At 39.2% G+C, this 25,879-nt stretch overlaps 1 protein-coding gene across 2 annotated transcripts in view; it reads left to right on the top strand.

Annotated features, from left to right (window-relative positions):
* CRYBG3 (crystallin beta-gamma domain containing 3) overlaps positions 1-25,879 on the top strand; it is a 117,063-nt gene that overhangs the window by 80,207 nt on the left and 10,977 nt on the right. For both annotated transcript variants that reach the window (XM_059164391.1, XM_059164392.1), the window contains 3 exons: positions 8,264-8,370; positions 12,051-12,177; positions 24,398-24,537. In XM_059164391.1, coding sequence (XP_059020374.1) covers positions 8,264-8,370; positions 12,051-12,177; positions 24,398-24,537 — 374 coding nt within the window. The remainder of the gene's footprint in view (positions 1-8,263; positions 8,371-12,050; positions 12,178-24,397; positions 24,538-25,879) is intronic.

Genomic DNA, 25,879 nt, shown 5'->3' with positions numbered 1-25,879 from the left:
TATACGCCATCCAAAATATGCTGAACTTGCATGGTCAGTTGTCTGGATTTATGGTGAAATTGTGAAGTATAAACCTTATGCTCAGCAACATAAAAACAATGAAGAAACTGGGTAGTTGCAGAGTAAACAAAACAGCTGTGACCTCTGTTCTCCTGTGGCTTTTCCAACTCTTAATCATGAATTAAGATATTGGCATGTAGAAGAAATTGCATTTTTTGGAAGTAAAATTGTGATTTACTTCTCCGTCTTTTTTGTTTTGTAAGTCTTTAAGTTAAAACACATAGTTTGTAAAATGACTAACCAAAATATGTGTTTGTCAAGGAAATGAGGGGCAGTTTCCCTGATACACGGAGTTGTTTTTCTACAAGGAATTATTTCAGAAGTCTGTCTCATTTTGGACTTGCTGGTTATACCTCCATAAGGCAGGGAATCCCTTGGTGTTTGAATGCTTCAAATGCAGTCTGGTTTCACAGTAGCAAATCAGGTTGTACCATGCCTTATGGTTGGTCCAGGGGAGCTGATTCTCCCCTTTCCTGATTTTTGGTGGTCTTTGATGTCAGAGCAGAAGGAGATAGTCAAGAATTGGTTCCTCAGAACTTAGAGACTATCAGCCTCTAAGAGGACTCTTGGGAAGATGAAGGAGGCAAACATCAGTGGCTCAAAGCTGCTTTGTTCTTGATACAACTCGAGCGGGAGAAAGGACAGTGGTGTCCAGCCCTCAGTATAATGGATTATTAGCTACAATGCAAGCCTGTGCAAGATGAACCTGTGGGCCGTTTTATTTCAAAGCGCCAGTGTATTTTGAAATATTTATAGGGCTCATTAATTCTTTCTTCCCTATTATGTAGATCCAAGGCCACTAGAGTTGCAGATCATTGTGTATCTGGTCTGAAGGGAATCATAGTTGAGATTTTATGGATTTTTCAACAAAAGGGACGAAAGTAGAAACGTGCTTGTATATGGTTGTAAGCTTTATATTTAAGATAGTCTTAACAGTAAAATGGAGCCCGTTGGCTGAAATGCATGGATGTCTTTCTTTTTTCACCATAAATCTTCTGCTCATCTCGTTGTCATTATCTTCTCTGCCATCTGCCCCTTTGTTCTCTCAGGCCCACGTGCCTGCATTCACTCATACTCTGCCCTGCAACCTTTTATTAACTGGATCTGTGAGACTTGGGAAGAGAAGAGGCTTACCAACCACTCCTCATACTAACTGAAACTACCTTCATATTTAGAACTAAATTGCTTCTTATCTTAAACATGTAGTCTCAGCACAAGGGATAATTGATACAATGGGCAGGGACCACATGTTAGTGGAGAAGGGATTCTGATTTAATCTTACAGGTAGAATTGTTTTCTGGGCCTCTGTGCCCAGAATCTGGTGGAAAAGATGGATGAAAATGGTAACTGTGGCATTTCCAGAAATGGGTAAGGAAACAAAAATGGGAGTTTAAAGAGAATATTATCCTTAACAAGGATCCATTGGTAATAGATAAAACACTCATATTTTGCTGAATTTTAATTTTTTTTTTTAAATTTTTTTGTTTTTTATAAACATATATTTTTATCCCTAGGGGTACAGGTCTGTGAATCACCAGGTTTACACACTTCACAGCACTCACCAAATCACATGCCCTCCCCAATGTCCATAATCCCACCCCCTTCTCCCAAACCCCCTCCCCCCGGCAACCCTCCATTTGTTTTGTGAGATTAAGAGTCACTTATGGTTTGTCTCCCTCCCAATCCCATCTTGTTTCATTTATTCTTCTTCTACCCATTAACCCTCCATGTTGCATCACCACTTCCTCATATCAGGGAGATCATATGATAGTTGTCTTTCTCTGCTTGACTTATTTCGCTAAGCATGATACGCTCTAGTTCCATCCATGTTGTTGCAAATGGCAAGATTTCATTTCTTTTGATGGCTGCATAGTATTCCATTGTGTATATATACCACATCTTCTTGATCCATTCATCTGTTGATGGACATCTAGGTTCTTTCCATAGTTTGGCTATTGTGGACATTGCTGCTATAAACATTCGGGTGCATGTGTCCCTTTGGATCACTACATTTGTATCTTTAGGGTAAATACCCAATAGTGCAATTGCTGGGTCATAGGGCAGTTCTATTTTCAACATTTTGAGGAACCTCCATGCTGTTTTCCAGAGTGGCTGCACCAGCTTGCATTCCCACCAACAGTGTAGGAGGGTTCCCCTTTCTCCGCATCCTCGCCAGCATCTGTCATTTCCTGACTTGTTGATTTTAGCCATTCTGACTGGTGTGAGGTGATATCTCATTGTGGTTTTGATTTGTATTTCCCTGATGCCGAGTGATATGGAGCACTTTTTCATGTGTCTGTTGGCCATCTGGATGTCTTCTTTGCAGAAATGTCTGTTCATGTCCTCTGCCCATTTCTTGATTGGATTATTTGTTCTTTGGGTGTTGAGTTTGCTAAGTTCTTTATAGATTCTGGACACTAGTCCTTTATCTGATATGTCGTTTGCAAATATCTTCTCCCATTCTGTCAGTTGTCTTTTGATTTTGTTAACTGTTTCCTTTGCTGTGCAAAAGCTTTTGATCTTGATGAAATCCCAGTAGTTCATTTTTTCCCTTGCTTCCCTTGCCTTTTGCGTTGTTCCTAGGAAGATGTTGCTGCGGCAGAGGTCGAAGAGGTTGCTGCCCGTGTTCTCCTCAAGGATTTTGATGGATTCCTTTCGTACATTGAGGTCCTTCATCCATTTTGAGTCTATTTTTGTGTGTGGTGTAAGGAAATGGTCCAATTTCATTTTTCTGCATGTGGCTGTCCAATTTTCCCAGCACCATTTATTGAAGAGGCTGTCTTTTTTCCATTGGACATTCTTTCCTGCTTTGTCGAAGATTAGTTGATCATAGAGTTGAGGGTCTATTTCTGGGCTCTCTATTCTGTTCCATTGATCTATGTGTCTGTTTTTGTGCCAGTACCACGCTGTCTTGAGGATGACAGCTTTGTAATAGAGCTTGAAGTCCGGAATTGTGATGCCACCAACGTTGGCTTTCTTTTTCAATATCCCTTTGGCTATTCGAGGTCTTTTCTGGTTCCATATAAATTTTAGCATTATTTGTTCCATTTCTTTGAAAAAGATGGATGGTACTTTGATAGGAATTGCATTAAATGTGTAGATTGCTTTAGGTAGCATAGACATTTTCACAATATTTATTCTTCCAATCCAGGAGCATGGAACATTTTTCCATTTCTTTGTGTCTTCCTCAATTTCTTTCATGAGTACTTTATAGTTTTCTGAGTATAGATTCTGTGTCTCTTTGGTTAGGTTTATTCCTAGGTATCTTATGGTTTTGGATGCAATTGTAAATGGGATTGACTCCTTAATATCTCTTTCTTCTGTCTTGCTGTTGGTGTAGAGAAATGCAACTGATTTCTGTGCATTGATTTTATATCCTGACACTTTACTGAATTCCTGTATAAGTTCTAGCAGTTTTGGAGTGGAGTCTTTTGGGTTTTCCACATATAGTATCATATCATCTGCGAAGAGTGATAATTTGACTTCTTCTTTGCCGATTTGGATGCCTTTAATTTCCTTTTGTTGTCTGATTGCTGAGGCTAGGACCTCTAGTACGATGTTGAATAGCAGTGGTGATAATGGACATCTCTGCCGTGTTCCTGACCTTAGCGGAAAAGCTTTCAGTTTTTCTCCATTGAGAATGATATTTGCGGTGGGTTTTTCATAGATGGCTTTGATGATATTGAGTATGTGCCCTCTATCCCTACACTTTGAAGAGTTTTGATCAGGAAGGGATGTTGTACTTTGTCAAATGCTTTTTCAGCATCTATTGAGAGTATCATATGGTTCTTGTTCTTTCTTTTATTGATGTGTTGTATCACATTGACTGATTTGCGGATGTTGAACCAACCTTGCAGCCCTGGAATAAATCCCACTTGGTCGTGGTGAATAATCTTTTTAATGTACTGTTGAATCCTATTGGCTAGTATTTTGTTGAGTATTTTCGCATCTGTGTTCATCAAGGATATCGGTCTATAGCTCTCTTTTTTGGTGGGATCCTTGTCTGGTTTTGGGATCAAGGTGATGCTGGCTTCATAAAATGAGTTTGGAAGTTTTCCTTCCATTTCTATTTTTTGGAACAGTTTCAGGAGAATAGGAATTAGTTCTTCTTTAAATGTTTGGTAGAATTCCCCCGGGAAGCCGTCTGGCCCTGGGCTTTTGTTTGTTTGGAGATTTTTAATGACTGTTTCAATCTCCTTACTGGTTATGGGTCTGTTCAGGCTTTCTATTTCTTCCTGGTTCAGTTGTGGTAGTTTATATGTTTCTAGGAATGCATCCATTTCTTCCAGATTGTCAAATTTATTGCCATAGAGTTGCTCATAGTATGTTCTTATAATAGTTTGTATTTCTTTGGTGTTAGTTGTGATCTCTCCTCTTTCATTCATGATTTTATTTATTTGGGTCCTTTCTCTTTTCTTTTTGATAAGTCGGGCCAGGGGTTTATCAATTTTATTAATTCTTTCAAAGAACCAGCTCCTAGTTTCGTTGATTTGTTCTATTGTTTTTTTGGTTTCTATTTCATTGATTTCTGCTCTGATCTTTATGATTTCTCTTCTCCTGCTGGGCTTAGGGTTTCTTTCTTGTTCTTTCTCCAGCTCCTTTAGGTGTAGGGTTAGGTTGTGTACCTGAGACCTTTCTTGTTTCTTGAGAAAGGCTTGTACCGCTATATATTTTCCTCTCAGGACTGCCTTTGTTGTGTCCCACAGATTTTGAACCGTTGTATTTTCATTATCATTTGTTTCCATGATTTTTTTCAATTCTTCTTTAATTTCCCGGTTGACCCATTCATTCTTTAGAAGGATACTGTTTAGTCTCCATGTATTTGGGTTCTTTCCAAACTTCTTTTTGTGGTTGAGTTCTAGCTTTAGAGCATTGTGGTCTGAAAATATGCAGGGAATGATCCCAATCTTTTGATACCGGTTGAGTCCTGATTTAGGACCGAGGATGTGATCTATTCTGGAGAATGTTCCATGTGCACTAGAGAAGAATGTGTATTCTGTTGCTTTGGGATGAAATGCTTTGAATATATCTGTGATGTCCATCTGGTCCAGTGTGTCGTTTAAGGCCTTTATTTCCTTGCTGATCTTTTGCTTGGATGACCTGTCTATTTCAGTGAGGGGAGTGTTAAAGTCCCCTACTATTATTGTATTATTGTTGATGTGTTTCTTTGATTTTGTTATTAATTGGTTTATATAGTTGGCTGCTCCCACATTGGGGGCGTAGATATTTAAAATTGTTAAATCTTCTTGTTGGACAGACCCTTTGAGTATGATATAGTGTCCTTCCTCATCTCTTATTATAGTCTTTGGCTTAAAATCTAATTGATCTGATATAAGGATTGCCACTCCTGCTTTCTTCTGATGTCCATTAGCATGGTAAATTCTTTTCCACCCCCTCACTTTAAATCTGGAGGTGTCTTCGGGCTTAAAATGAGTTTATTGGACGCAACATATAGATGGGTTTTGTTTTTTTATCCATTCTGATACCCTGTGTCTTTTGACAGGGGCATTTAGCCCATTCACATTCAGGGTAAGTATTGAGAGATATGAATTTAGTGCCATTGTATTGCCTGTAAGGTGACTGTTACTGTATATGGTCTCTGTTCCTTTCTGATCTACCACTTGTAGGCTCTCTCTTTGCTTAGAGGACCCCTTTCAATATTTCTTGTAGAGCTGGTTTGGTATTTGCAAATTCTTTCAGTTGTTGTTTGTCCTGGAAGCTTTTAATCTCTCCTTCTATTTTCAATGATAGCCTAGCTGGATATAGTATTCTTGGCTGCATGTTTTTCTCGTTTAGTGCTCTGAAAATATCATGCCAGCTCTTTCTGGCCTGCCAGGTCTCTGTGGATAAGTCAGCTGCCAATCTAATATTTTTACCATTGTATGTTACAGACTTCTTTTCCCGGGCTGCTTTCAGGATTTTCTCTTTGTCATTGAGACTTGTAAATTTTACTATTAGGTGACGGGGTGTGGGCCTATTCTTATTGATTTTGAGGGGCGTTCTCTGAACCTCCTGAATTTTGATGCTCGTTCCCTTTGCCATATTGGGGAAATTCTCCCCAATAATTCTCTCCAGTATACCTTCTGCTCCCCTCACATTTTCTTCTTCTTCTGGAATCCCAATTATTCTAATGTTGTTTCGTCTTATGGTGTCATTTATCTCTCGAATTCTCCCCTCGTGGTCCAGTAGCTGTTTGTCCCTCTTTTGCTCAGCTTCTTTATTCTCTGTCATTTGGTCTTCTATATCACTAATTCTTTCTTCTGCCTCATTTATCCTAGCAGTTAGAGCCTCCATTTTTTATTGCACCTCATTAATAGCTTTTTTGATTTCACCTTGGTTAGATTTTAGTTCTTTTATTTCTCCAGAAAGGGCTTTTATATCTCTCGAGAGGGTTTCTCTAATATCTTCCATGCCTTTTTCGAGCCCAGCTAGAACCTTGAGAATTGTCATTCTGAACTCTAGATCTGACATATTACCGATGTCTGTATTGATTAGGTCCCTAGCCTTCGGTACTGCCTCTTGTTCTTTTTTTTGTGTTGAATTTTTATGTCTTGTCATTTTGTCCAGATAAGTGTAAATGAAGGGGCAAGTAAAATACTAAAAGGGTGGCAACAATCCCAGGAAAATATGCTTTAACCAAATTAGAAGAGATCCAAAATCGTGAGTGGGGAGAAAGGGGATAAAAAGAGGTTCAAAAAGGAAGAAAGAAAAAAAAAACAAAAAGAAAAGAAAAAAAAAGAAAAGAAAAGAATTTTTAAAAAAAGAAAACACCTAAGAAAAATGTAAAAAAGAAAAAATATATATATTAGATAAACTAGTAAAAAATCGTTAAAAAAGAAAAAGGTAACAGTTAAAAAAAAAATTTTACCCGAAGACGAGAAAAAAAAAAAATGAAAAAGAAAAAATTAAATTAACTGCAAGACTAAAAAAAATCACAGGAAAAAAGCCATGAGTTCCGTGTTTGGCTTTCTCCTCCTCTGGAATTCTGCTGCTCTCCTTGGTATTGAGACCGCACTCCTTGGTAGGTGAACTTGGTCTCGGCTGGATTTCTTGTTGATCTTCTGGGGGAGGGGCCTAGTGTAGTGATTCTCGAGTGTCTTTGCCCCAGGCGGAATTACACCGCCCTTACCCGGGGCCGGGGTGAGTAATCCACTCGGGTTTGCTTTCAGGAGCTTTTGTTACCTGAGCGCTTTCCGTAGAGTTCTGGAGGACGGGAATACAAATGGCGGCCTCCTGGTCTCCGGCCCGGAGGAGCCGAGAGCCCAGGGCCGCACTCCTCAGTGCGCCCTCAGAGAACAGCGCCCAGTTACTCCCGTCTGCCTGACCTCCGGCCGCGCTCCGAGCTCACCGAGCCTGCGACCGGTTCAAGGTAACACGGAGCTGCGAGCTTACTGTCGGCTCTGTCTCTGTAGCCGGCTTTCCCGTTCCAATACCCGCAAGCTCTGCGACACTCAAACACCCCCGATCCTTCTGTGACCCTGCGGGACCTGAGGCCACGCTGACCCCGCGTGGGCTTCGCCCCGGTTTAGCCTCTGGAGCGATGTCCCTCAGCGGAACAGACTTTTAAAAGTCCTGATTTTGTGCACGGTTGCTCCGCTGCTTGCCGGGAGCCGGCCCCTCCCCCCGGGGTCTATTTTCCCGTCGCTTTGGATTCACTTCTCCGCCGGTCCTACCTTTCAGAAAGTGGTTGTTTTTCTGTTTCCAGAATTGCTGTTCTTCTTCTCTTCGATCTGCCGATGGATTTTCAGGTGTTTGCAATCTTTAGATAAGCTATCTAGCTGATCTCCGGCTAGCTGAAGCAGTCTCAGCTTGCTACTTCTCCGCCATCTTGACTCCTCCCCCCTGAATTTTAATTTTTAAAAGATTTATTTTATGAGACTGATGCACTACCTACTGCGCTAATGAGGCACCTACAAAAGATTTATTTATTTTAGAGCATAGCAGGAGGAGTGGCAGAGGGAAAGGGAGAGAAATGCTCAGGCAGACTCCCCATGAGCGTGGAGCCTGATGGGGAGCTCAGTCTCATGAGCCCGAGATCATGACCTAAGCTGAGATCAAGAGTTGGATGCTTAACTGACTAAACCACCCAGGCGCCCCAATTTTGCTGGATTTTTTACAAACATAAGAAATAAAAGGTTTTCATTTGCTTTTGTGATAATGTCAAGCAGTTTTTTTCTGTTAATTAGTTGTGTTATTCTCATAGCTCAAAGCATTCAGTAAACCAGGGTTCCAAGGTGAATGCGTAGATTTTACAGAAGAAATTGATTTGACTTCATTCACGCCATGTTCTTTTAAAGTTCTTCGGGGCTGGTAAGTATGCTTGTTTTGAGTGTTTTCTACTAATGTTTAATAACTGAATTTCCTTTGAATTTACAGATATTTTACTTGCTTTAGTATTATTTTTGATTCACAGTGAATTAAAGTCTTTTAGTCTTTGGTCAGTTGCTAATTAGCCTATAGTAATTTTGCCTGTCTTATGTTATGGGCCATTGTGTAATACAGAGGGAAAAAATGCTGATTAGCTAACTTTGGGAGCATTGTGGACATTTTATTTTCTTACTGTTATTTTAGATTATTTCCTAAATATTTTGAATACTTATATTGTATGCTATTGGATAGCATAATAGAATGTTATATAAAAACTAGTGCTTTGTCCATAGTAGACCTATTATACTGAAATTTTAAAAATTGTTTAAAGTATGTATCAATCTCATCTCACAGATGAGGACTCCTGATTTCAAAGTTAGGGTTTCCTATGATCACATGATCACATGCCAAATGTCAGACCCATGATTGCTTTAGTCATTTTTTAAAAAATTAAATTAATTCTAATAAATTTAAATTAAATCTTGTGTTCTTTGAGCTATAGCCATTTATTAGCTCTTTTTCAGATGTAAATGAACTGTATGTGATTCCCAAGACTAATACATATTTCATCATTTTTTAATTAAAAATATACATAAAATACAGTTTATCATATTAACCATTTAAAGTGTGCAGTTCAGTGGTAGGTCTGTTTCAAGTATCTACCTAATAACTCATCAGAATTTTCTGTTCATTCTTCAAGATGTCTTGGATTCATCAGTTCTCCTTTTCCTCTTGAATCATTTCTTCTCCTTGCAGAACCCCAGTCTCCTGGTTAGCTTCACTCCAGTATTCTCTTCCTTCCATCCTGTACCAGATACTGGTCATAGCCCAATTATTTGTCCCACAGTCCAGCTTATTATTTTTATTACTCTGCTTTACATTCCCCAGTCCTCCTCTGCTACCAGCCAGATCGAGTTCAGACACATCCTTTTCCAGATTTACTGTCAGTTAGTCTTACCTGCCCCACCTATTCCCCATTTCGTCCTTCCAGTGTCTCCCTCTCTTCCCCTATTCCCACCTTCCCACATTTACTCCGCCGAGTATTTTCTGCTTACCCTCTATATCAGGGGTATTTTCTGCTTACCCTCTATGTCAGGGGTAGACCTTTTCTTTCAGGGTCTGGGAGTATTTTTGGCTTTGTGAGTCTTGCAGGCTCTGTCCCAGCTATGCAGTATGGCTGTTACGAGCACAGACGCAACCACAGATATGAGTGGCTCAGCTATGTTTCAGTAAAACTCTATGGGCATTGAAATTTCAGTCATATAGCATATTCACATATCACAAGCTGTTCTTTTAATTTTTTAAAATTATTTAAACACATGAAAAGCAGACTTAGCTTCTGATCTGTACAGAAACTGGCAGTTGGACAGACGGCCCACAGGCTGTACTTTGCTAACCCTGCTCCCTATGAATGGCTCTAAGTTTCAGGGAAACCTAGCCAGCAGATGTTATTTGTTTGGCCTACACACACTGTTAAAAAAATATATCAGCATTTTGGGTTAGGGTTTTTTCACGTCTTTAAAAAAAAAAAAAACAGAATATTTGAAAACTAAGAAGCACTCACCTTTGGGAGTAATTAGTGAGTGTTAACTAAATGGCATATGTGATTCCAGTGAGCTATAGGATATATTCCAAGTTGATTTTGTTTTGTTTTTTAACCTGGTATACTCTTCATGTACATTACCTGCCTGGCCTCCTATAGGTATGTAAGCTTATGGCCCCCATTTAATACTAAACCAAGTATATGCTTATGGGTCAGCCCATCCCCATTCCCTCTGTCAATCTTCTTGATTAACCCTAATTCCACCAGTCTTTCTCTCCCAGATTTTCTATAGCTCTTCCTAGTTTGAACTTGTCTCTGCATGTTAAAAGGATATGAAGGTATTTATAGGATATGAAGGTATTTATTTGGCCCTTCCAATTTATTGCAATATTAATATTAATAATATTAAAATTATTAAATAATATTAAATTTATAATATTATATTATAATGTTAACATTAAAACACATAAAATAGGACACTATAAGTTAGACTGTCAGCAACTCTTTAATGAGAGAGAAATGTATAGTGGGCATCTGAAATAACTTTGTTACTAGTATTTGGCTCTGAGTTTCTTCTCCACCAAGATAAAAGAAATTGATTTAAGATATATTTGCCTTTTCTAATAAAGGGAAATATTAAAGGTTTTCTGGTGGAAAATGTTTTTTCTTGACACTGAAATCTAGGAAAAATTAGCCATATATTCTCTTTATATAGAGAATATACATTTTATATATGTATATATCTATGTGTATATATCTATATATGTATATATCTATATGTATATATCTATGTGTATTAAACTGCAGTTTAATAATAGAATATAGGAACCCTGGCACTTGTGTAAGTACTTGGAAGACCTGGATTGAAGCCCAGTTCTACCACTTCCTAGATACACAACCTTAAACAAATTGGATTACTATCCAAAATTAGTTGTTTTATCCTGTAAAGGAGGGATAATAATGGTACCTACCTCAGAGGATTTTTTTAAAGATTTTATTTATTTATTTGACAGACAGAGATCACAAGTAGGCAGAGAGGCAGGCAGAGAGAGAGAGGGAGGCAGGCTCCCCACTGAGCGGAGAGGCCCATGCGGGGCTCCATCCCAGGACCCTCTGGGACCATGACCTGAGCTGAAGGCAGAGGCCTTAACCTATGGAGCCACCCAGGTGCCCCTCGAAGGATTTTTATAAGGGCCAAATAAATGATGCATGTTCCATGCCTAACATATTAGAAACATTTGATAAAATGCATAGTTACATAGGAGATACGACAGTAAGTTATAATGTTACAGAGCATCTCTTTGGTGGTCCAGAGTGAACCTGGCCTAGCACAAAGACAGTTCTGGTGGTCTCAGAGTGTCAGGCTAGGACTTAAACACACTGGACGTGAAAGGAGGAAGAGCCCCTTCATTTCTCCCTTGGGCTCTTTCTTTTCAAAAAGGTATTTCCTAAACAAACTTCTGATGAGTGATATATTGAAGATAACCACTATCAAAGATTCTAATGGACTTAATTCTTTTATTAAAAAAAAAATTTCATTAACAGATGTATAGGTGACAGATTTTATATACTGCTGTGTGATTTTTAGAGTCTAGTTTCTGTATTCCCCAGACTGACAGCAAGCCCATTATTAAATGAGGATAGAAGTGATTTTTTTCCCTAAAAGAACTTCTAATCTTTTCAAGTACTTAATAATCACTATAATCTGATCCCAGGGTTTTGTACGTAAGGACACTAAATGAAGCTAACATTGGTAGCCTAAAGCAGATGTCCTGTTTCAAATTTCAGCTCTGCCATTTAGCAGTTGAGAAGACCTTGGGCAAATCATCTACCCTTTCTAATCCTTGGTTTTGTTGCTTATAAAAATAAGGATGTGTTTCTACTTCATAGAATTGAGGACACAATGTAGTAATACAGGTTACATATCTAACCCACATATGGCACAGGGTAGGTAAGCAGTCAGTAAAGAATAGTTTTGTTTGTTTGTGTCCTACTCCTCCCCCGGTTCCCACAGCATGATGATGAGCCTGCCCTCCCAACTGATGCAATTTGACTGACTGTCTCACTGCCTGTTTTTAAGCTGGCTCCTGTATTACCAAGAGGACATTTCTGATAATCAGTGTGTGTTAGAAGAAGGCCTCTATGCTGACCTTACTTCCTGTGGCTGTCCAACATCAAGGGTGAAATCACTCAAGCCCATTGATTATGTAAGTACTTTGCTTGAATGCATAATTACAAGATTTTTTCTTATCCAGTTTAATTACCATGAATGACGTGACATTGGAAGAAGTGATACATGGGTAAATATAAAAATGTGAATAATTTATTCATGGACTGTAAAGTTGGGTTTCACTCATGAAATCCAACCAAAATGTAGACTGATTTATATATTTAAGTGAGAATTCAAAACACAGGAACTAGAATAATGTGTAGAGACCTGGGCTTAAATCCCAGTTTGATACTTTAACCATTTTGGATGACATTTAATAAAGTTTCTCACTTGCTTCATCTGTGAAAAATAATAGTATTTTGTAAGGCCACTGGATTATTGAATGAAATGACTGTTATAAAATGCCTAGCACGTGGTGAGCACTTATTAAATGTTAGATATTAATTAGCGGTAAATTTTTGGCCATAATTGTAGCAGTTGCTTAATAACAATAATAACCTGTTCATTTTATTACTCTAGTAGATAAGTCCCACGATAATTTGCTAGTCTGGTGTACAGTGTTACTTTAAGGTATAGATCTTGATATAGCCACTGGTACTGACCTCAAACCTTCGTTTGGGGGAACTAGGGATTTCCTGCCTGGTTTGTGCAGAGTTACCTGTGTCACCTTGGAGACCCACATTTTTAGGGTTGGTAGTTTCTCCCTTCTATCATCTTTACTCAGAATTTTAATTGGAGCAAAACAGGATCACTACTTTGCAGCATTAGTTCACACTCCATGTTTATAGGGTCTGTGCAGAGGAAGTAATGAGGATCTGGGATTATCGAGATGTCTGATTATGATCATTTCATCAGGGCATTTAGTCAGAAATGAGGTTTACACAGAGGTGATTTGAAGCCCTGTGTAACAGTAGTAGTGACTGAGACCTTTCAACCAGAGCTGACTCCAAAGATGATCATCATACTCAGAATCTTTGATCCCAACCTAAGCAGTGTAGTCTTATTTCACAAGACATTCCTGGATAGAGTATTCTTGGTATCAGGCTAAGAATAGTCTTGGGTGAGAAACAAGAATAGAAACAGTCTGTGGTCTCTCTCCATGGCCCTTTAGACACCAACTGGGAAAGACTAAGTGGCTATTGATACTTCCTGTCTGTTGGACAAAAACCAGTGGAGAAAAAAGAATGTGGTCTGGTCAGTCTCTCCCAAGTATTGATAAGGCTGAAAAAGGCATGGAAAGCAGTCCATATTTACTGGGAAAGGAATTTGCTTAGCAATTTTTGTGGTCAAACCAGCAGACAGATACTTACTTGGTATTAACTAAAAGCAAAATAGATAGCTCTCAATATGAAAGTACCATCTTGAAAGGATTTTGTAGGACTTCTGATTCAGCATGCTAAACCAACTAAATTTCTAGTGAACGCATTTTAGAAACAGTCAAAATGAATGAGTGTTATTTTTCTTTGAAGAATTACAATTTTACATTCATGAAGTCAAAAGTGAAGAATTAAGAATGAAAATAGAAAAATGTTTTTAAGTTTTACTGCAGAGTTGCATGTCACTGTTTGGGTTCCATGGAACCCAAGCCGTGTAAGTGAAGGTGTCTCTTGGGAAGGGCCGGGGAGCTATAGACAGAACCTTTTCACTCCAAGAACTGATTAAAGTTTCACTCCAAGAAGAGATTTAAAAAGCTGAATATAGTCAGGTTATGTAAGGGCAACACATTTATCTTCTTAATGCCTTTACATAGGGTGTTTTAAATCTTGGAAAAGTCTTTATTGAGGATACATTAGGTTTGGTTTTAAACTGGAGGGAATGTGTTGTGAAGGTGGGCATCCCAGCAGAGACACCCAGATTGAGCATGAAGAAGCCTTAACAGAGATAATGTTTTCTTGGTGAAGTCAACCATGCTACCCCTGGTGGCCCTGATGCCCTGAGTTGATCAGACCTAGGAGACTGACACGTGAACCAGGTCAGTACACTGATCTGTAGTAGTTGGATTCTCATGGCTGCAGTGCTTGAGAACTCTGTCCTGAGCATTTTTCACCCTCTCTAAGGGAACAGGGGAAACTGAATTAGTCCTCAGAAGGTTATTTGTTGAGCATAAGTTTTAGGTAAAGTGAAGTTCGTTATCTTGAGATTAGTTAACTCAGCTAACATTTCCCACAAAAGAGACTCCTAGGGGTCTCAGTTGTGTGTGTGCTCCAAATTGTGTTGTCTTTCCCTGGGAAATGCAAGACATACTCTACCTATCCTGCTTCTCTGATTCAGTCACCTCTCCTCTGGCCTTTTTCTCCAGATTTGTTAATACTATAACATAAGCCACAGTCCAGTGGGTTTCTGGATTCATTCTGGGAAATGTTTCTGTCTAGTTGAGTTGCCTTTACATATATACATGAGCCAGACTCATGATTCTGTCAATTAGTAACAACTGCAGAATTATGAAGGTGTTGCCTATAGCTGGCATTTCTAGACACACTATAAATTACTGTTGAAAAGTCATAACAGTGTAATATTGAGAAGTTTTAAAGATTCCATCTTCATACAAGATTAGTATGTTTTGCAAATGACTGTGTGCTCCAGGCTGATTTGTTTGCCCAGACTTATGTTACATTCTAGAGACCCTGGATAATTTGCGGTCATTTTACAGTGACAGGACCTTGGGAGCATAGTTGATAGTTCTGCTTCTCACTTACCATGACACTGGGAAAAATCCCTTAATTTATTTGTACCTCCATTAACTCATCTGTGAAGAAACTGTTAGAATAGGTATTTTCAAACCTTTGTCTGTCTTTAGTTCTGTTGCAAAAAAGTATCTGGATATATTTCTAATTGAATATAAAAAACAAGGTATCCAGTGTTAGGACTCCTGTGATCTGAGGGAATAACGTAGTATATTAGCTTTCAGTAAGGTTATGCCATAGAACAGTCCCAAAACAGTTAGTTAGGAGCTGGAGGTGAATGGGGAGCCCACGTAAATGCTTGCGGCATTGGCCTCGTAGTGTGTGGGATAACCTGCCTTTACTGTGTTTCCGTGCAAGTGGCCTTCAACCCACTGCTTCTGTAGTGTCTCTGTGGTAGCCTGGCATGGACATGGCCTCTTTTGAAGTAATAATCCAGTCCTGGCTGCTAGCAGCAGCCAAAGCAAAAGAAACATTGTAACAAGAGGCTGTAGAAAAACTTCAAATGAAATTATAACTGTGATGACATACATAATATTAGAGGTAGAATAAGAATTGGCAAGGCCTTGCAAGGGTGCTGAATCAGGGCCCCAGCTAGAAATAGTAGAAGACTGTCAGTCCAACCCCAGAATGAAAGGAAGCAATGAGCTCATAAAGTGTAGAAGAATTTGGCTACTATTAAATTTTTCAGCTGAATCCATATTGAGTTAATAGTTTTAACTCTTTTGTACATTTTAAAAAGGAAGGCTAGCAAAACCCTGCAGAGTAAACCTCACAGTTCCTAGTGAGACAGTTGAAGCATTTCCCTTCAAATTCAAGCAGAACAACAAGGTCTCCATAATCACCATTTCTATTCAATAGTATTCTGGAGCCACAGCCACTTAAATAAGATTAAAACCAAACCAAACAAAAACATTAAGAAGAAACAAAATTGTCAAGAGTATGTACAGACAAATTCTTAGAGTTAATAAGAATTTTTAGAAAGTTCCTGGATATAAAGAAAATGCCAATTAAACTACCAGGTACTTAAGAATCTAACAAAGTGCTAATACGTCCTTTATGCAGAAAGGTATTTAGAAGACTTTATTGAAGGGTGTAAAAGATGAAGCGATGTAACCTTTTATAGATGGAGAAAACTCAATATTGTGAAGCTGTGGTCCTGTCCAAATTAATACACTTCCAGGCAAAATGCTTATAGAATCTTCTGTCTTTCTAGGGGTGTGTCTTTTTAGGGTGGGACGGGAACACGTGAGAAACTTATCCTAGGTTTGGAGAAGACAGGGATCCAAAATAGCCAAGATAATTCTTAAGAACAACAGGCAAGATCATTTGTCTTCCCAAGTATATATTGCAGCTACAACAATAATAATTAAGATGGTGGGTAGACATGGAAGGAGAGACAATGAAAGAGTGGAAGCAGAGAGCATAGAAACTGACCTTCATGAATAATGGAATTGGAAGCTGACCGAAATAGCATTACAATGAGGATATTATGAGCTATTAAATAAATAGTGTTGGGACAGTTGGCTCTTTACATGGAAAAAAAACCCCAAGAGTTAGAATTTTGGTTTACTCCAAACTCAAAAATAAGTTCCAGATGGATTATGGCCATCTAAATGTGAAAAACAAGCTTTAAAACTTAGAGGAAAATATGGAAACTCACCTAATGATAATGGAGTACGATGGATTTGGAAAAAAAAAAAAATGTGCAGGTCGGTAGAAGAAAGGTAAAAGGCAAGTATATTCATCTCCTATTGCTGCTGTAACCAATTACCACAAACTTAGTGGCTTACAGCAACAAACTGTCTCACAGCTCTAGAGATCTCAATGGTCTTAGTGTGGTAAAATGAAGATGCCGGCAGGACTGCATTCCTTCCAGAAAATGCTAAGGGGAGTATCTGTTTCCTTATGAATTTTCCAGCTTCTCAAGGTCCTCAGCATTCCTTGGCTCATGGCCACTATCTGTCTTCAGAGTGTATCACCCCTACTTCTCTCTGTCCTCTGACCCTCCTGCCTTTCTCTTATAAGGACCTTTGTGATTGTATTTTAGGCCTCTTTGGATAATCCAGACTAATATCCCCACCTCAGGATTTTTAATTTTTAATCACATCTGCAAAGTCCCCTTTAGCACATCAGGAAGCATATTTACAGGTTCCAGGGATGAGGATGTGAACATCTGGGGAGTGGAGTTGGGGGGGGGAGGGGGAGAGGTGGGGGAATATTAATTTTTTAGCCTATCACAGCAAGCCTCAGACTGGGGGAATATATTTGCAGCCCTTATAAAACCTGTAAAGGTTTAGTGTACAGAATATAAAAAGAACTCTTTCAAATCAGTTGAGAAAAAAGGAAAGCCTATTTCAAAACTTGGCAAGAGGACACAAAGAGGCAGTTTGTAGAAGAGAGGAAAATGGCTAAGGATATGCAAAAAATGTTAAACCTCACTAGTAATCAAGTAAATGAAAAATAAAACAATAATTAGGTAACATTACCTTACTTGAGATATGAACATGTGAATGTCTGACAACACCTGGGTTTGGTGGGGTGGGAAAGAAATGGGATTATTCATGCACAGCTTTTGGAAGGAGGGTCGGTTACATGGAGCAGTGTAGGGGAACAAGAATGTTTGTTGCAGCACTGATGGATGAAAAGTGAGATCCAGGTATTACTAACGGGTGTTATTGTAAGATACATTTCAGTGATATTTAAAAACAAAGGATGCATGACCATTAGTGAAGTATAAAAATATGAGCTAGAAGGATTCACATCTTCAGCATAGTGGTTACCTTTACAGAGGAAGAGAGGTTCAAATTTAGCCACACCTGTTATGTTTTATGTATTTATAAAATTCAGTACAAATATAAAAAATTTATTATTTTTGGGTGTTGGTTACATGGTCATCTATACATTCTTTTTCAAATGCAGCATAATTTATTTTTAAAGGGAAACCAATTAGGAAAGGTAGATCTATAATGAAACCTATTATCTAAGCCAAATGAAAGCAGTTCTCTGAGGAGGATTATAGTTCACTGAAGAGTCTAGTCTAAGAGCCTGATAGACCCATACTTATCAGCTAAGTGGACCTATGCATGTTTCTGACTACCCTTACGTCTCAACTTTGTTATCTAATAAAATGTGAGGTTTAAACAAGCTAATACATGTGCAGCCTTTAGCTCATGGTAAGCACTCAGTACTAGAACAGCTCACAGACAATAACTAATACGTGTCATGCAACATCAAGACTACCATGAACTCGTGAGGCTGAAGGGATTTATATGTTTTTGTTTTTAATAGGCCAGACTTAAAAGATTCCAGATTACAGTCTTATGAGAGCTTTATGAGCCTTCTGTTAAATTTATATCATTTCACATAACTTTTTGCCAGCACACTGTTTAGTACTGCTCTGGAACAGAGTGGTATTAGAGGTATGCATTATGGTTATTTTTCTTTAATTCACTTAAGTTGTACTTAGTGTTTTAGCCATGGTTCTTTTGGCAAAGGGTTGAGATGAAGCGATGTTGTCAGGCTATACAGATATGGCTGTTTTCAGTGGCTGATGGCTGAATATTTTGAAGAGTGTATATTATACTTAGAGTCTAACCAAGTAATGTAATCCTGAGGGTACAATAAACACCTTTTCCAGATAAGTGGTGATTTGAAACTCAAAAGAACTATACTATACAGTTGCCAAAGTAAAGAGCTGTAGTTTCAAGTAAAAAATTAGATTTATCCAATTATATTAAAAGTATGTAGATGTAGGGATGCCTGGGTGGCTCAGTTGGTTGGACAGCTGCCTTCAGCTCAGGTCATGATCCCGGAGTCCCAGTATCGAGTCCCGCATCGGGCTCCCAGCTCCATGGGGAGTCTGCTTCTCCCTCTGACCTTCTCTTCACTCACGCTCTCTCTCACTGTCTCTCTCTCAAATAAATAAATAAAATCTTTAAAAAAAAAAGTATGTAGATGTAAATGTGGTCCTTGTAGCAGAGTACTTGTACCAGGATCTCAGAACTTCCAGTTCAGGTGGTTGACACACTTTTTAAGCCACAGAGGGAGGTAAGAATAAGGAACATATGTATTCCCCAGTCAAGCAAGTTGGAGTCAAGTGCTCCAGACAACAGAAGCCAATCAGAAATACTATTCTATGTTATAATCACTGGTTTTAGAATCTGTTAAGCCATAATGTAGGAGTGAAGAACATGGCCTCTGAGGTCCTGTTCTCTGGATTCAAATGCCAGCTCTTCCACTGCTCTGTGTCACCTGGGCCTTGACTCTTCATCTGTAAAGTGAGGACAAAAATACCACCCACATCAGTGAGAACTTTTATGGGTTAAAAAGTGAACAAATTCACAGCCCCCTAATCTCAATGTATTTGGGGGATTTGGGATTTTTCTACTTTTAAATAGTGGTATGATTCACACATAGCCTTTAAGGAAATATTCCCAAAGGGTCCCAAAGGGTTTGAAATAGCACCACATAATTAAACTCATTCCTATTACTATAGCAGTATATTTATAGCTACACATATTGGAGAAATATTAGAAGTAGCTTTCCACTTATTCAGGTCAGGTTTTGTTGCCAATTGAATTAGGGGGGGGGGGGGATTGGTTTTAGAGCTTCTTTGGTTTCAGGATTATGGGTAAGGGGTCACGGATGCCGGAAGCTAAGCAAGGTTGGGCCTGGTTGGTGCTTGGATGGGAGGGGTTATGGGTGGATATTTTTATATATAATGCCTGGCACTCAGGAAGGTGCTATATATCTTAGTTATTATTGGCATTGTCATTTAAAATGTATTTTACTTGATGGGATGATGAGGGATATGTTGGATTTTTTTTTTTTCTCATTAAAAGTTCTTTTATACAATTTGTTCAAGTATTCCTTTTCTTTCTTAGCTATGTCCTCTTTTTAGAAAAGGTATCTGATCTTTGCCTGGCTTAGACTTGACCCAGCAGGAATGTCCTGTTACTGCTGACACCTAAGAAGAGCTTTTGACCCCAAATGGTGGGCTGTCTTTTAAGTTAACATGGACAGAGGCCACGACATTTGTAGAGCTCAGATTGTAGTTAAGTTCTGGTGTTTCCTATTGTCATTGCAAAGTTCAGATTATTCTGTAGTCTGCAGTTTTGAAGACTATTAATAGTTTATATTTCTACTTTCATGTCTGGAAAATGTATCAGAAACAAATGTGATTTTTAAGATAGGTCTTCAAGGTTCTTTATTTCTGACTGATGACCTGCCAGTTCCCCTCCATCATCCTGTCCACATTAGCACTTATGTTGACCTTCCTAACCTTTATGTACATTTTTAAATCAAGGGCATTTATAAATTTAAGTATATTTTATAAATTAAAACTACTTAAATTTAAACAATTTAATCAGAGAAAGATCAAGTTAAATATGTTTTAAACCTCTAAAGGGTAGATGACTTTAAGCTTGGAAATAATGGATGTTCTCAGATGAAAAGTCTGATGGATTGAGCCACATGATGACCCCATTGTTGTTAATGAAGGAGTGAGGTATTTTTACTGATTTCTATAAACTCATAAAAAAATACTGTCTCAGTTATTTTCTATAATTTCATTCCCACTCTCCTCACGTCATCATTTTAAAACCTATCTTCTGTGATCCCCAGCATCAACTTTTACATTGCATGCTAAAATTTGTAGACACAGAATTGCCAGATTGTCTTTAAATTGGGGAGTGAATTTGATGCCATTTAAGTGATAATGGCAGTCTTTAAAAAAATGTCTTTATGGGCATTTTGCAAAAGGAAGAAGAAAAATATACACAGGTCCTTTTTTTCTCAGAATAACATTTAGCATTTAAGTTACATTCTCCTAGTAAGCTTTTAGTTTTTTCCCTCTTGGGTTTAAAACAGTACATTATGTGAGTCTTAAGTACAGGCATCTGTCAATCCACGTTAATCCAGGCATCTGTCAGTCCACCACAGTGAACTTTTTACCTGGGAGAATGTTGCTAATGGTTGATTGTGAGCCCTGACCGGGCTCCTTGCCTGTCTGCCCTTCCTTACTAATTAATAACTCAACCAAGTGTGTAAAGCGGTGAGCCGAAATGCATGTATTTATCTATCTAGCTATCTATCTGTCTATCTAATTAGTTAGTAAATTTAAGGGTGAGGATGTTGGGGAAAGTCCAACAATAAAGTCAGGAGCTTATGTGTGAATTTTGGTTGTCCACCTTCAGTTACCAGTTCTAGTGGGTAATTTAAGTCTGATGTTGGCTACATTTTTACATTTCTAACCTGCTGTTCTGGACTCCTATAAGGATATTTCTTCTATAAGCTCTTGGGACGCTTCCAATTTTGATTTTATAGGTAGCAGAGGAGGTGCCGAATCTTGCTTGTGGTCTTCCAGTGACTAGAGATGAATTTCTATTCCTGACCTAGTTTATGGTGTTTACTGAAGGAAAATCAATGCTTCTGGGCAGCCCATTTATGCCTGCCTTATTGTCTCACTTCACACAGTGACGGGTACATTCTTTTCCAGTATCCTCTAATTCCTAAATCTGTATTGTCCATTACCACAGCACGGGCCACATGTGGTTATTTAATATTTATATCTGTAATATTTATATTTAATATTTAGTTCAATAAAGTAAACAAATTCAGTCCCGTGGCCCCACACACAAGGCACATTTCACATGATCAGTAGCCACATGTGGAAGAGCGCAGATACGCAACCTTTCTCTCACTGCAGATGGTTCCGTTGGACCCCACTTCAGACCTTCCCTAGTCAGCAGGGAACCTTCGCCACATGATGTAAAGCGAAAATGACTCACCTATTTAAAAACCTGGACATTTCTTTGGCATTCTTTTTTCTATCTTTCCTTGTATTTCATCCTTTCAAAGTGCTCTTTTCCCGCATGGACTGATTCCAGTCAGAGGTTCTGAACTGATGGGAAACAGTAGGCTGGACCACTCACTTCTGTAGTACCTTCCCTCTTCTCTTGCAGTAGTCAGCCTCTTTCTATCCACCCCCAATCCCCCGCCCCGTCACCTTCCACTGTGCCTGCAAACATGGGCCTAGGCCACTAGCCCATTTCCCTCCTCCTCTTCACCAAAGATCTCTGAAAAATAGCCTGTGCACCCCATCTACGATTCTTCCAGCCTAGATTCCACCCTCATCTCCTCTGTGCCACTCAGGGAATTTTCTTACAGGTTTCCAGCTGCCACCTGATCACCAGACTGCAGAAGCCTCATCACAGCCGCCCTCTTCCTCACCATGGGAGAATTTGACACTGTGGACAACTCTTCCTCATCCTTCCCTTTCCCCTTGTCTTCTGGAGTGTTTTGTCTTTGGGCTCCCTTCTCCTAGTACACTCCACCCCCTCACAGCTCTGTCCTCCTCCATATCCCCCCCCCCGGCCCCCCGCTGGCTTGTGTTTCCCAGCTGTGGGGAGTTGCCATACATACTTACCATGCCTACATTGGATTTGTTTTCCTGACCTCCAGATCAAACAGTCCAGTGTTTGGTAAACACTTCTGTTCAGATTATCCTGTGTCTACCTCAGCATTAAAACATTCAGTCCTAAATAGAAGTTCTTAGCTTCTGGATATATTTTGCCTCCAGATTTCCTCATATATAATAAATTATACCACCATGCCCCAGCCACATCTTTTCACATCTTTTTCTGTATTTACTCCTTCCATATGTTTGCCTTATTCTATCTATTTTATCACTGTGATAGTAATTCTGGGTGTCTCTTATTCACCTGTCCTAACCTTCCAGCAGCTTCCCCCACCAAAACATACTTGTAGGTCTGGCCCTCTTTTTATCTGGACTAGAGTATTTTCCCCCATATACTTCCATTTATTTCATTCTTTATTCTTCACTCATGTTGTTGTCTGATAGATTTCTTGAAGTCCATTTAAAGAAAATCACACACAAAATAACCAAACATGTGCAAAATTTACATTAATAATCACCAACTTAAATTTCTGAATGAGTATATTTCTATGGTTCAAAAATCAAAAAGTACAAAAGGCATGTAGTCAAAACTTCAGCTCTCACTTGTGTCTTTTATGTTCTCAGATCCTAGTCTCCTGATGGGTAGTCATGGAGTAGTTTTATGGGTTTTTTTGTTTGTTTGTTTTAGAAAATTGTTCTTGTATATATATGCGAATTATGTGTGTACATGTGCCTGAGTTTTCTCTTCTTTCCTACAAAGTGGAAGCATAAGAAGTACCTCCTTCCACACTGCTCTTCACTGCATATTCGCCTCTAAAGAATACGTTTTGGAGATCTTTCATAAAGATCTCCTCATTCTTTTTACAGCCATATTTCTCTATGAATGTACCATTACTTATCTAGCCAGTCTCCTTTTAATGGACATTTAAGTCATTTCCCATCCTTTGTTATTCCAAAGACTGCAGGAAAGAGTAAGGCTGTCATAATTCATTTTGCTCTTAGTTGTTTTACAGTTCTTTGAACATCCCCAGTCCCTGCCACCAGTGCTCTGCTTCTCATGTACCAGCCCACTCTTAGCTCCCCATCCAAGAGCCTTCAAGGACTCCCCATTGGCAGTAAATCTGTCTCTGCCTGTCAGTGGCAAGGAGAAGCAGACAGACAGACAGTTCAATACCCATAGCAAACAGTGGGGGCACCTGACACTTTTCTGTCGGACTCGATCTGGCCAAGTGGGTCTATTTGCCTTTCCCTTCACATGTACCTCTGTGCATTTGTCTCCCTTCCTTTGTATAGAGTGCCTTGCCTCCATTCTCTCTGGGCCTGTCCAAACCCACTGCCTCCTTAAAGACCGAACTCACATACCACAGCATCCACATCCATGGAGCTTCCTTGATTCCTGTTCCCTTCTGCTAAAAAGAATCTAGTCTTCTAGATTCTGAGTACTCTCAGGGCATATCCTTTCCTACTCTGGATTCCATTTCAGTGTCTTTGCAGTTCTCCTAACTTAGTTATTAATGCCCCGAACGCCAGGAACAGCACCTTGCTTTGTCCTCTCATACCTGAAAAGCCTTCGAGCGTGGTGTCCTGCATAGACCAATGAATGGAAAAGAGCAAAGTTGATTGTGTTCTTTGACACAAGAGGTTGAGAAATATTAACTGCTAACGTGAAAAGCAGTCCTGTCCCTGGGCATTCTGGCTTCTTTTTTTTTTTTCCCCCCTGTAAATTAAAAATGTCTTTTTCTTCCTCCTAGGAATGTTTTTAAGAATCTAGAGTCACCAAGTGTTGCATTGTCAGTGACAGCTACTGTGGCCTTCTGGGGAAACCAGGGTGCCATTCCATCCCATGTTTATTCTGTTACCAGCTGCAAGCACTGGCAAGACCATGATGTCCATATCACAGCACAACAGACCTTAATTGAAACCAAATGTCCATTTTCATTATGAGATTGATTGCTCTTCTAGAACTTTAATTTACTAAAGAAGTGAACAAAAATTATGAATAGAATTTAATCTCACCAGTGCAGTTTTGACTATAACGTCATTAGAAGGTAGACCAGTGGACTGTTTGCATTCGAGGACACTGAGTAGGCTGCCTCGGAGGTCACTGAAATGAGGTCACCATGTACGTTGATGCTTGCACTTTTTTGTGCTCTTAGGTTTTTGAAGAACCCTCCATTAGCCTTTTTGCTCTGGAACATTGTGAGGGAAGAGAGCTGCATCTAGAAGACGCTGTGAACTCCGTTCTGAACAAGGACCTGCACTTTTACACCCAGTCCGTCTGGGTAAAAAGTGGACTGTAAGTATGGGACAGTGCTTGGCCTGCTTCGGTCACTGTCTTAGGAGAGAGTTGCACAGTTGCTTTTGATTTCTCCACTGCTGCTGTTATGTGACCTGATGATACTGCCACTCCTTTACTCTCTCACTGTAATAATGGTAGATTCTGTTCCAATGAGACAATGGACCAGGTCCAGTATGTAGTGGCATGCGGAGGTCTCAGAGAAGGGCCCTTCAGGGGAGAAGGGTTGCCGTGTGCTTGGAGCCTGCTTCTTAGTATAGGTGGACCAGATGACCTTAACCAGTAGAGCCCACTTCCCTTTCAGGACATATGTAATGAAATCAGTAACTTCTTTGGTTGACACCATTGCCTGCCTAACACAACTATTTGCAAGACTCTTAGTGTTTTGTTGTCTTTTGATTTGGCATCTTGTTTGCTCTAGAACTCTTTGTTCCAGGTACTTATCTCCACACTGAAGATCCTGGTGGACCCGGCCCAGCCACCAGTGTTGCTGTTCATATAGGTTGTCAGGGTGCATCCGGGGTGTGTAGGGCCTGCACTTACACAATTTGGGAGACTGCTTTACAAAAAGATATGAACAATTATGGTTACATAAATTAGGTATGAACTTGCATATTTATTTAGAACAAAAATGGTAAAGGCCTGCCTGTGAGAGGACTTGAGGTGAAGGCTGGAAGTCCTCCTGGGGGATCTGCCTCTCAGGGTGTTTCTGGAGTGTGGGCACGGAAGCCGCCCCTCCTCCCCTACTGCTGCTGTTTGGGTACCAGAAGTCAGCTCAAAGAAAACACATAGCTCACGAAGATTAATGTAAAGATGATTGTTTTTATTTCTTATGACTTTTAAATTGAGTGATAATCAACTCTACTTATATAAATATTTGGGGATAACATAGCCAAGAATATAAATTGATTTGAAAAATAAGTCAACTATTATAATAAATGGCTTTTGAATTATTCACATGTATAGCAATTTTTCTTCTTCAAAGCATTTGACATTAGTGTTTCTTAAATGTAAATTGACTCACTGTCTCTAAGCGTAATAATCCCCATACTATATACCTGTACATTATTTACCACTGAACTAAGTCTGTTGGCATTGAAAGCTACATCCCTGTGATATAGGACTTGTACAGCATTTTTATACTTTTCTTTATACTCCTACATGGAACTGATAATTACTGACTCACATGTAATTTCTTACCAACTTATTTCAGTCTTTTGTAGAAAACTGGCACTTTTTAACCTTGACTTTATTTCTTCTCCTTAGCTTATTATCCACCTACTCTCCCTGTTCTGGATTCTCGGTAAGAGAATAGGAACACAGAGTAAGGAATAGGGAAGGC

The sequence above is a fragment of the Mustela lutreola genome, chromosome 2 (assembly GCF_030435805.1).
Source record: "Mustela lutreola isolate mMusLut2 chromosome 2, mMusLut2.pri, whole genome shotgun sequence".
Taxonomy (NCBI): Eukaryota; Metazoa; Chordata; class Mammalia; order Carnivora; family Mustelidae; genus Mustela; species Mustela lutreola.
This window is presented reverse-complemented; position numbering and strand designations above follow the sequence as displayed.